Genomic DNA, 13,218 nt, shown 5'->3' on the forward strand with positions numbered 1-13,218 from the left:
CTTGGCTCTACTTAAAAGCCAAGCAAACCAGAATAACTTCAAACCTGTGAGGAAAGCAATTTCCAAGTAGAAATTTCAAACCAAAACTTAGGTGTTGCTGTTTCTCATCATGCGACTGTTGCTGAGGGGGAAGCATTAGCATCCCTCCCTGTATTTGCTTAAAACAGAATTTTAATGCATACACCTACATATTATTCCTGGTTTTGATAGAAGAGAGATGGTAACAGCATAAATTTTGGCATTAGTAAGAGATCTTTGAAATACCTTGATGTATTCACTCCAATGTTGCAAAAGGATCTGCTGCCCACCTTTTACCCGGCTGAACAGCTGGTATGTTTGGGTTAAATCTGATATTCTGTTTTCATCAAGCAGATTATCAAGTCCTAAAAACAAACAATAACTAAATTAAGAGAAAGAGTTGCCTAAATAGTTAGCAATTTGCCAGAAGAATCTGTAAAATACATCAGAAGACAAGACACTCCAGAGTGCTTAAAAACTACAAACTTTTTAAGACCAAATTTCTGAAAGCAAGTGATATGTTCAGAGTTAACATATCCCCCTGGTTAAACTGGCTGAAATGATTTACAGTACAGTATTTTAAAACTATTTCAAACAGCAGTACTCTCCCAACAAGGAGAGTTGTTGACTTTAAGCCTTTTGCAGAGTGTTCATGAACAGTGCTTGATTTTTCAAATCAAGGGTACAGTCTTATCAAGTACCTCTAAAGAATGTCAGAAAACAATAAGCTAAGTAAACTGTGCCAAACTGAAAGACAAATACTTCGCAAGATTTTTTTCTGTGGAGTGTGGTGAACCATGTTTTTAGATTGAGAATGTGATATGAATTGTCTACGCTCGCACCAGAGGAGTAACACAAGACTACAAATTCCTCCCAAGCAACTTTTGCCTTTCATGATATCACCCGTCATAAGACTAAGCTTTGCAATAAAAATATGGAGAAGAGAAGCTCAAGGCAAAATGTGAAGTATGCAACAACTGTGTACACATTTTTACATTTGAGAACATGGTGAATGTAGTTCTAATGCAACCAGAGCTACATTGTCTGGTGTTGGTGATAGAGGCTTTAGTAGTATGGGAGGGGTGTATCAAAGATTTACGGTGTTCTTTTTAAACCCAGAAAGCTTGATTTTACACAGGTTGCCAATTCACATCATCAGTGTTGCTGACACCGTACAGCTGTCCTACTTCACAAAATATACGTCATTAGAAATTTTAAATTATATTAGTGTGCAAAAGATTTTCAGTCACTACTGAATCATCCCATTTTCTGCTGCATTCTTCATCTTAAAAATAATTTCATTGTTAATTTTAACTTTCTTACATGTTCAGAAAGCAGCCAATATTCAAGAATGATGCCAGGCAAACTTTTGCCTGATATTTTGGTATTTTCTAAACTTCTGAATATTAGAAGAATGGGCATACTTTAAAATGTAAGACAATAGATTACAAAGTCTTGAATACAGGTGATTGGTGTTCTTTTGGTATTGAACAGGGAATTGAGAAATGCCCATTCCATCACTTCCAAGTATGACCTCCTGTTTATTTAAAGACACTGATATACTAACTGCTTTATTATAATCTAGATGATAAAGTATAAACCTTCTTCCTCTGGCATGAGTTGTGTGATTGAAAAAAATATTTTGTCACTTATTTGACAAACGGAAAAGATGCTCAGCAAAGTCCTTGGACGTGAGGCTTCACGCAACTTCCACCACAGCTTTGGTGGAAATTTAGAAAAAAATATTATAGTCACGATGAAAAAAAACCACTAATATCTATTCAATGGCAGTTGTAGCAATACAAGAAAGCAATGTTTCTTATACATACCCTGCATTTGTAAGCTTTTTCCCACCCTGTACCAACCTGACTACATCACATGCCTTCTCCTAATGAACAAAACCTACAAAGGGCAGTATCATCTTCTACTTGCACAGAATACTAGGATGTTATAATCAAAGGACAACGTGACAATGACCAAATAAATGCAGAAAGTTATGCAAGTCCTGTTAGCTTTTTTGTTTTTAAGTGTAGACATAAAATGCAAAAGCTGATCCAACCATACTACAGTCCTAAAATGTAGTGACTGTAAAAATGTACACATCTCTCCATATTTACATGGATGGTATATATACACATTATAAAACAAGATAAAGTTTAGGTTAAACAAGACCTCATGCTTTCAGTGAAGCCAACTGATAAAATAAATGCCACAGAAAAGCTACTTAAAAACAACACTGAATTCAAGAGCAAAATTGACATTTATCAACAAAAAATTAATTATTCTTACCTTCTCTTTATGATAATCTTAATAATAGCTAAGATGGAGTGACCATACTTATTTGTATAAATGTATTTAAAACAGTGAAATGACTTATTCCCAGAGTACTTTGGAGAAAACTGTCAGCATAGGTCTATCATTAAAGGGGCAAATAAAGAAGTGAAAGGGGTATGTATAATAACCTGAAAGTATGAACAAACATGCATGTAATGGAGCTCAAAGATACCACATTACTAGAGACATCTCTTTTGCAGCAGTGAAGGAAGCAAAGATGTAAGGACAATTTGCTAGAAGATCTAAAACCTAAAATATGGCTACTGCAAGAAAAGAAATGGATCATTTACAGTATTAAAAGATCAGGGAATACTGACCAAACCCAGAAATTCAGGGAAAAGGGAGAGATTAAAAGTTAAGAGGAACAAAGACATGATGCTTTGAAGACAGTAATGCCTGAATAAGGACTCCCTAAGAAGACTGCAGCTTTTATCTGAATTTGCCAGGTAAAATACAGACAAAGGCATATGAAAGTTCATTGCCTCGGAATGTTGCCAGTTCCAATAACTCATGATTCTTGAACAGTACAATCACAAGAAGATGGGAAGCTAATGCACTTCAGCTGTGTGACTATTACATAAAAGAAGCTGCAACAGTAACTGCAGCTCTCATTTAAAAATTTCTGTAATTCTATGAAATAAGCAGTCCCAAAGATGCAATACCAAAGCCCATTGCTGGAAGTCAAAGGAGATATAGGGAGTTTAGCAACTTCATAAATATGCAGTTATATTTTAGATATGTTTCAATGTATACAATTTACTTGTGACAGTGGGTGTAACAGTCATAGGATTGGATTTACGTATCTGTGGAAGTTTTTCCCATGGCTAATACAAATCCCTAAAGAAAAGCTTTGGAGTTTATAGTTATTTCCGAGCATGAGAATCTGTTGCTTATTGGAGATTACATTAATATAAAAAAAATACCTTTTTGCAAAATAGCTGTTAAGTGTTCTCCTAGTAGCTGTTTCTCCACACAAGCAATCAGCGGTTTCCTAAATAAGGCAAGAAAAGTACATCGGAAGTGTTAGAGTATAAGAGAGTTGCCTCCTGTCACAGAGTATTTGTGAGTAACTTACACTGTAATTAAAAAAAAAAAAAAAAAAAAAAAAAAATCAACAATTTTATACTTAAAACAGAGGCTACAAATTAAGACAAAAATGTCACATCGGATGCAAGTCAAGAAAGAAAACAATAAACTATGCATGTAATGAATAAAGAAATTCAGGTTTGAATACTAAAAAGCAAGTTCTTGCACAGTAAAAGCGAGAAGCTTAAATACCAAAAAGCAATACAAAAAATATTTCTGGAAAAAGGTCAAATTGACTTTTTTTGGAAACTCAGCAAACAAATAAATCAAATAACAAAACCAAACGGAACCCCTCAGGGTTTGAATTCCAAGCTAACACAATAGATGCTGGTGATGTTCAAAACTCAAACTTTTCATCTGATTATGTTATGCAGTTACATAAGCATAAATTGAGCTAGAACCACAAAACTCGTATTTGCAAAACATTTTAAATTTGTCCTTGAATGTTCCCTACTTTTTACTATTAATGAGATATTTGATACGTTCACTTTAGACAGGACTGAAAAAGTAACGCGAGGTTTTCTTTTATGTCTTTTTTAGCCTAAATGAGGAAAAAAATGCCTGTAGTCCAAAGGGTTAATTAATTTCAGTGTTTAAACTTCTACTGCTGCCTGCAATACGGCCACAAAAGACCAATCATTTTGGTCTGAGTTAAGTTTTAGAGAACTGGTTTTTAGACGCTTAATTTAGATTTTCTAGAAGAAACGTGCTTGGCTGTGATTGACGGGAGCCTTTTACACAGCAGCATATACTTTAAGTCCCTACCTTTACCAAAACACCACCTTTCCTGAAACAGCCCATCAATGACAAGCCTGACCTTCTATACAACTTGCAGTTTTAGTCACTTCATCTCAAAAGTTTAAATGAGAATTTGTAAAGGTTCACAGAAGGGAACAGGTGATCAGATTATGCAGCAGCAGCTGCAAGAGAAATAACTGCATGTGTTAGGACTTTTCTTTCTGGGAAAGAGATGACTTAGCAGGGATACAGTACATTGACAGGCAGGGAAAAGGTGGAAGGAAACTGACTGATCATTTCCCCTTCCAATACAAGAACTGGGGTCATCAGTGATGGCACTGGGAGCCAGACCCAAACAAAAGGAGGCAATTTATGCCGTGGTGGTTACCTCAGCAGTGGAATACTTTGCCAAGGGCTGGCACAGATGGAAAAGCTTATGTGAAACCCAATGAGACAGTTGCAAGTATTTGAAAGAGATCCAGCCAGACAAACCACATCAGATTCAGAAAATACCCTCAGCTAAAAATCAGGCAGATACTAGGAAAGTATCAGGACATCACATACACTTACTCTGTTCTTTCTCTTTCAGTGACTGTAAGCAAACATGAAATAGCAGCTAGACAGACCCTTGGTCTTAACACATACAGCCATTTTTATGGGCACTTCCATATTCCCTGAAATTTCCATCTACTGCTACCTACACAACTGCTGACTTGTCTCCAAAAGCAGGAGGAGTCAAGGTTTGCATAAAATACCATCGTCTGCCCTAGAGAAGACCTATTCTGCCTATGGGGGAAATAAGGACAATTTGTCTGCTTGAGACTAAGCAGCAGAGTGCTATTTCCTAACAAGCAAACAGAATATTAATCTTGATTGCTAGCTAACGAATGAGCCTTAAGATACCTTCTGTACAGCCTCAAAGTCACCTACCTCAGTCATCTACAGACTGATCAGGAGATCTGCTTATTCTGGTCAGCTGTCCAGAAAGCCATGTACTGGTGGGCTGCAACAACACACCCTCCATGTCTGACACAAATCTGGTTTGAAGTATTTTGAATCATGCTTCCCGTGATGGTTTTGTCCTGGAAGTATCACTTCCACCTCAAGATCAAACCCAGTAACTGAATTTAACATCCTTTCTGCTCTTTCCATGCACACCCAGAAAGACAGTATGACCTGAGGACAACTCAAGGGCACTAATTTTAAGAACTGCTGTTTCTTTCTGCAAAGAGAGAAAATTAGTGCAAAGTCTTCTAAAAGTAGGTTTTTAAGCCTTTAACTACGGACAAGATTCAAAGCAAGGACTTGATGTATTTCTAGACTGAAAACATATCAACCTATTTTTTAACTTAAACAGTACATAAAGATACATACCTACACACTGTAACTTTATCTATAGAAATAGTTCTTAATATTTTAACGTGAGTGATTTTTGCCAGCAAAAGTTAGTCACCCTGCAACTGCCATTTACAGGAAGAGGATTTAAGTTCAGGTATCTACCATGACATACAACGTACGTGTGTGTGAATATATATATAGAAAATACATCTGAGGAAACTAACAAGTTAAAAAGATAATTTTTATTCAGTTATTCTTCTGAGACCCAATGAAATGCCAATACATCATCCAGAAAACTAAAAAATAAAAGAAAATGTTATGTTCTTTATTATCATGTTCTTTATTTAAAAAAAAAAAAAAAAAAAAAGCTTACTGAAGGGCAAATAGTTTAGAGACATATAGTGTGTCAGTGATTCTGCAGTGCTTTCTGAATTCACATTCCTACCCCAGCAAAACACACAGTATTACTCAACACCTGAGCGAAAAAAGGAAAAGCTACATTGGCAGCAGGGACACCAAAACTCATCTTCTGTTAAGTTCACATTCTGGACTGCTCATGAGTGATGTTCGTGTCCTTTATCCTACATCATAATTTAACCTTTTCCTTTTTCTTTCCCTTAACATGTCTTTTTTCCCCTCAGGGGATTTGCAGTTAATTGTGCTATCACTGAATGACATGAATGACTAAAATCAGCTGCTATTTCAATAATGCAAGTTTGAGGCTTTACAATGTTTTGTTAACTTCCGTATAAACTAGTAGATCTTTCTGGAGAAATTTCTTCCTCTTACTCAAAGTATATTTTGATGTTGAAGAAATGAGTTTTCATTAAAATAAAATCTTAAAAAGCCGAAGTTGTATCACAAGTGTTGTCAACAATATTTGTAAGATAATGGAGAAATAACCTCTGTCTCTCTACAACAATGGATAATCACACTGTTTTATGAAGGATGCTTAACTTATGCTGAGAATGACAAAATTTGTACTCACTGTGTGCTGTGGTCTAAATATGTTATTACTCTGTCTCCTTCTTCTTCCAAACGTTTATTAACATGGTGAAGATATTCTGGGACCTAGAGAGACAAGAGAATGTCAAGTTCAACTACGAAGGTATGAAAGGCAGATAATCTTGTTCCATGAAAATTATTTTAAACTACAAATTTAAAGACAATACTAATTGGAAAGGACTATTCTACCAGAATGCTGTCACACAGTACATAATCTATATTTTTATTAATCAATGTTAATTTCTATTAAAAGCATTATAACTGCACCTGACAGGAAGGAAAAGAAAAACAGAAATCTGAGGATTTTTCAGAGGAAGTTAATTTTTTCTCAAAACCCTTCTGAGCTAAACTAGCCCTTAAAGCCTCACAGAGCAGATTTTTCAGTTGGTGTGAGCCATACAGTTCTATTATTTCAATGGCAGTTTCTCCAGTAGCGTATCTGTGTCCCTTATGGAGCATTAACACATTTATCACATATTACAGAGGTATGAAACTCTGGCTTCAAATTATCAAAACAGTTATGCATACATGTACATATATGCACACATACACATCATGTACACATGCATATAAATACATGTGTAAGTACATGTATTTAAATATAGAATCACGGAATCATAGAATAGTTGGGGTTGGGAAGGACCTTAAGATCATCTAGTTCCAACCACGTAAGTATCCCTGTATATACTGTGTAAATTAAGGCCTTACACCTTTTGTGGTTTTCCACAATTTTCCACTAGGCATATAAAGGCAGTAAGACTCTTAGTCTCAAAATCCACGTTGAAACATTTCACCTCAAATCCCAGTGGAACACCAGGGAATGAGATGAATGGAGCAGGATTAGACACAAGGATTCACCACAATGCAATGTAAAAAGGCATTTTCAAAATTATTATAGTGACTCAGTGTTAAAATTGAATTAGTAAAGCTAGTCTTCTGTATTTTAGACCACCAAGAAACACACACATTTTCAGAGGTAAAATTATGCTCTGCAGTGGGCAGTCTGCAAATGTGGTTATCTCAAGAGGACAGAAAACAAAAGTGCATTAAGTATATTTAACGAATATGGAAAAGAAACAGAACAGCAAAATAAATGCAACAAAACAGTACAAAAGTAAACGGTTTACTTAGGTCATAACCACATAGTAAAATGATGCCAGTAGATCTGTCACAGCTATTGGGCAAAACTAATATTGTCGGCATACTTTTGAACCTTTTGTGGAAATTGATTTCTTGTAGTGTGACTTCAGCTACACAAAATGTCAACATGTTTCTCCACCCTTGATTACATATTTCAAGCACCAAGGCAATCTAGAGCCTGCTCTTCCCTTTCATACAGTACTGCACATCAAAACATGCAAATGTATACCATTAAATTTCATGGAACATTAATACATCATGGCACTACCAGAAGTTCTCATGTAATCCCATAGCAGATAAAACTAATATGAAAGCAATCTTGTACAGCATGCACCTACCTCTCTTTCCTGCATTAATCTTTGGCCTTCCGCAGCATATAAACAATTTGTCTCTTCCAGGAACCTCTGTTCAAATGATTCCTTGTAAACCTGTTAAGAAATTAATTCAGTTACTTACATTAAGCTGCCAATAAAGATAGCCTATTTTGGCTGTCAGGCATAGAGGACAAGTAAATTTTCAAGAACCCTGAAAGCTATGTCAGAGTAACATTACATTAACATTGAAGTTCTCTGCCCACTGGTTTTAGAAAGATTGAAATCAGAGCTGACTTCCCAGTGCAGCAATAGTGTGTTTCAGTCATCAGTTCTCAAACAGTTTAAATTGACAGGCTTCTTTTTAAGGCACAGAGCCCGACATCACAGCACAGCACTGACATCAAATCCACCTGAGCTCAACACTCCCACTGGTACTTCTGTGGCAAAAAAAATAATAAAATACTTTCAGCTAGTGAAACATTGGCACAAAACAGATAATTCCCATCAGTAAAAAAATTACATGCTCAGTAATGCATCTTCAGATCTGAGGTCTATCTGAGTGGCCCAGGAAAAACGAGTTATACCAATAAGGTGAACTCTCTTTCTCCAGGAAAGGATTAAGGTGTGTAATGAACATGATCACAGACATTGAAAAAATTCTGCAAAATGATTAACAGTTTAGTATGAGGTAAATCAGAAAGGACCACTATATAGAATAGTTAAAAGAGTCTGAAGAAGGCAGCTAGGAAATAACATGTAAACAGAGGGACAGTTCGTTAAAAGAAAAAGGAAAGATTCCTTGAGTGTGGTGGAAGAATAGAAGAAAATATTTCTTCCAAACCATACAACAGAGCTGTCAAATTCATCATATTCTGACGTTTTTTTTTTCTCTTAAGGACTTTTAAAAGCTCGATTTTTATATTTTATTTTAATGCAAACATAAATATGAAAACTCTGGCTTGACAAGCATTCACAGCATTATAGTTCACTAATTCAGCATCACAATTAGACATCAACTCATTGCTCCAGCCTTCTCTTTGCACTAGCTCTACTTTCAACAGAACCAAATGCTAGATTTTATTTCTTACCTTCCTTTCCTTCAGGAAAACTGGAGAAACATTAACATCACAGTATACAGAACTGTTTTCTGCGTAAAACGTGTAAAGCTCTATACTAGGAAACAACTATAAAACAGGATCTATGGAAGGAGGAATCAGCTTTCAGCAGCTGGGCCTCAATTGCATAATGGATGAAAAATTAGGAATGAGTAGAAAATTATACAATTACAGGGTTATGAGCACATCTCTGTCTCAGTGAAGTGACAGATATCTTAACAGATTAGACCAGGTTAGTTTCCCCAGTGAAAAAGTAAAACTACACTTTTGAGCCAGTGAAGGTGAATGCAGACTTAAATCCAATTCTGTAAGAAAGATCGAATAACAGGGAATATTTATCTTCAGTTAGCAGAGTGTTGAAAAGTCAACATCTAGAAAAAGCTGATGCAATTAGGGAAACCTGGCAAGTAACAATGGGCAAAAAAGTGGAAAAAAGCACACAAATCAGATTCGCACTGCCACATTATGTGATCTGAAAAAGTCATTGACAAAATTTTGCCTTCTCTCTTGAATAGAACAATTAGTTACTAATTTTTCTGGTACACTAGAAAAAGTTAAAGATGAAAGTCAGGAGGATTAACATGAAAGGCAGAAAAGCAGGTAAGCCACCTGACCCAAAAGGATTACTTCATGCAGTCTTCCTCATTGAACTCGTTTTTAAAACCTTCAGCCAGTTTCATAACACTGTATACCGCTGGGGAACTAACTGAGCAACCTGAATAGTTTTTAAGAATGAAAAACTTATAACTTTATCACATAAGGCTGCAGTGTCAACGAGAGCATAATCTATGCCAAAATCAGCATTTTTTAGGCTTTTTGGTTGCTTAGTATCTATAGTAATAGAAAGTTCCAGTAAATTAAAGATTGACTTTATCTATTTGAAAACCTTGGCCTTAACTTTGCATCCCATTCTATCCTTGGCATCTCTCCTAAGAAGTTGCCAATATGGTGATTTTTTGGGGATTTTGGGGTGGTTTTTTTCCCCACAGACCCAGGATCTGGACTCCAAAAAGTGACACCTTTTGGTCCACTTGTGGACCAAGTGACAGAGGTGGTCTTTTTTTTGTTCCTACGTTTGATTGGTACTAGGATTAGAAAATGAGTGATTAAGACAGACACAATATTGCACATACTAAAAGACTTGCAAATCTACTAAAGAATCTGCGGGCCACTGCCTCTGCTAAGGAAAACGGGCAAAGAAGTCTCATTTAAAAACAAAACATGAAAGATTGCACATTGATAAGATTGCCTCTTCTTTACCCAATCTAATAGCAAGATTTGGAAGCCTATTTACTGGAATAATAAAATTATTTCTCCACAACACACAAATTAGAAAAGTCCAAACTCTGTTTCTAAACATAGTCATTATTTGCTGTACTCACCTGCAGATCAGACAGCATGCTCAACAAACTCCGCAGCAAACTTCTGTCCACCGCTTCACCATTTCGTTCTTGTTCGATCAGAAGGAGTATTCCATCAATAGCCTTGTTTTGAACTTGCTTGTCACTAATTACATGATTTCTAAATAACTCTAGCCCCATATCCCTGTGTGAATATTGAAAATCAATAAATCATACTGATGATTCTCTTAAAAAATCTGTATCTCAGTGTGAGAAAAATACATATTATATATAGTGTATATATATTATACAGAAAGAAAATGTATTAATATTGTGTATGTTTTTGACATTGTCCACTGAGAAAACTATAACATTAATTACAATACCAGGCCACAGGCTACCGGATACATACACTTCAGCTGAGAACTGTGACAAGCTTGTCTGTATTTCACACAATAGACTATAATATTATGTTTATTTAAAAAAAGCTGTTATAAAATAATAACAATCTGAATATGTACCTTAACATAAGATTCCCTGGGTCAGTCATGTATGTGTAATAAGTAAGTTTTGTTCAAAAGCATGAATTCTCTGTATGTTTAGGACCTTATGATCACCTCTTAGATTCTTGTTTCATTCTAAGAGGATGAGGAACGATGCCTCTATGCTATGAAACAGCTAATTATTAAACATTGTCTTGGCCAAGGAAAACAAAAGACTCTTAGATAAAACTTGTTACCTTCAACTTGTCACAAATCAGGATTTCAATAAAGGGAACTTTTCCAGTATGAGGCGAAAACGACAGAAAGTATGAACAGACCTTTTCAACTTTTAGTAAAAGGAAACCTAACACAAAGTGTTATAGGAAAACTACTGCAGAGGTCAGGAGGAAAGAAGCCCACAGGACATGCAAGGGGTGGGAGAAGGATGCCAAATTCCTCAGACAGCCTGAGGAGCTCTCAAGAGCACAAAAGCTAGCCAGGAAGGGAAAAGGGGCACGCTTACTTCAGTACTTAAGCTACAATTTTTTTTTGCTATAGAGATACAGTAACAATACCATAAGATCTCAGCAAAACCTGGGTTTGTTTTGTTGGGCAATGATTTAAAACGCCCCACAGGAGGGGTGCTTAAAAACTGAATGCCCAAAGATGTGGTGTGCTTAAAGTACAGCAGAATCATCTCACCACTCTGACCAACAGGTTTCAGCTGTCAACAGGACAATGCAGGAAAAATGATCTGTACCTTTTCAGTGTATTTGACTTCTTAAAAAACAAAACCAAAAAACAAATGACAAAACAGAGCAAGGAGCTGAGTGTTGAATTTTGTCAAAAGCAGAAGCACCTAAAATGCCAGTAGGCCAGCTCTCAGACACAGAGGCAGCAGTCTGAGGAGGTTCCCCACACAGCCAGCCTCACCCAGGCTGTGAGAACTACAGCTATATATATGCCTTAACTTTTAAGTATATAGTCACAGACCTTTTTCTTCTTACCCTCACTTTACAATGAATATTCCTGGGGAAGGGGAAATGACATATGCATATGCTGACACATGTACATCCATAAATTAACACAAAATTTTAGACTTATTACAGAGATCAAATGTGAAAAAAATATTTCTCGCAAATACAATAACATGTTCAAACTGTCACGATTCAAGGAATACTTACATGGATACCTACCATATAGAAGGAAGCATTGAATTCTGAAGTACGTATGTACGGTCCAAAAATAAGAAAATGCTTCTGATCATGATCTGAAAATAGATAAACACAATGTTTTTTTCTTCACTCTTTCAAAATGTGGTTTTAGTTTATAAAGCCACTCCTGAAAAACTAGATCACATAGACATGCACCTTAATTACTGCTCTATGTACTTTCAGCTTTCATGGTGACTTGTACAGCCACTGGTCTGTAATTTATTGATATTAGTATTATTACTAAGTGGGGTTGCCAAGTACATCCAAGACAGTTTTCAAATTCATAACCATTAACAAAATGGTTTTATTAGACTGTTGAGTTTTACTGCTACTGAGGTACATAAGCCATTCAATCAGTGCCACCAAGACATTCAGTAAACACCCTGAAGTAGCATGCTGCCATGGTTTTTGCTTAAAGAAAAAAATAATCTTTCCAAAATCAAAGTTAGCTGCCAAAATTCATAAGAAAAACTGATACACATTAAATGCAACTGGGTAAAGAAGGTATTAAAAAAATATATTATCTTTTTTTTTTTTTCCTAAATTAAAGAAGTGGGAGAAGGAGGTGGGGTTTTTACCTTATTACTCTTCCACATTCAAAATCCATTTTAAACTTTGCTCATAAAAAAGCTGCCCAGCTTTCAGTTTAGCATTAGCATAACTCAGGATGTCAGTAACTATCTCACCCCTAGGCCAGCTAGAGAGATTTCAATCCCAGCTGTCCACCTACTCCTACCCTAAAAGATTTCATTGCTTCTGAAGCAATTCTCAAGCTGATAGAGTTTCTGCCAAGCACATTAAAGTAAAACAGCTGTGAGGCTGATTTTTTTTTTTTCTTAAATAGCACAAGTGCTCACTCAGCACAGGGGCAAGAAAGCTGCTTGCCACAAGTTGTGACTTTGAGGAGGAAAAAAAAATGCTCAAAAGTAATTAGGGTGAACAGAGTTCATAGTAAAAGCCTTTTTATAAAAACACAGGTCCAATTTAATTACATTGTAAAGGCAATAAACTTCAACTCTATTTTCATCAGACTATTGAATTTGTTTTGAATGTTTCCATAACACTTTCCATTTTTATTTCAGATAAAAATCACA

General features: G+C 35.8%; 1 protein-coding gene across 4 annotated transcripts in view; it reads right to left on the bottom strand.

Annotated features, from left to right (window-relative positions):
* The window catches only part of CUL4A (cullin 4A), a 40,146-nt gene that overhangs the window by 18,365 nt on the left and 8,563 nt on the right, over positions 1–13,218 (bottom strand). For all 4 annotated transcript variants that reach the window (XR_009746814.1, XM_061472717.1, XM_061472716.1 and 1 more), the window contains exons 5-10: positions 12,107–12,180; positions 10,471–10,633; positions 7,998–8,087; positions 6,503–6,585; positions 3,276–3,343; positions 265–383 (exon numbers count right to left, since the gene is read on the bottom strand). Coding sequence is in view for 3 of the 4 variants with exons in the window: in XM_061472717.1 (XP_061328701.1) it covers positions 265–383; positions 3,276–3,343; positions 6,503–6,585; positions 7,998–8,087; positions 10,471–10,633; positions 12,107–12,180 (597 nt within the window). In the remaining variant the exon portion in view is untranslated. The remainder of the gene's footprint in view (positions 1–264; positions 384–3,275; positions 3,344–6,502; positions 6,586–7,997; positions 8,088–10,470; positions 10,634–12,106; positions 12,181–13,218) is intronic.

This window comes from Pezoporus flaviventris, unplaced genomic scaffold (assembly GCF_033815535.1).
Source record: "Pezoporus flaviventris isolate CSIRO_AGI_PZ_B2104156 unplaced genomic scaffold, CSIRO_AGI_Pfla_v1 ptg000072l, whole genome shotgun sequence".
NCBI lineage: Eukaryota > Metazoa > Chordata > Aves > Psittaciformes > Psittacidae > Pezoporus > Pezoporus flaviventris.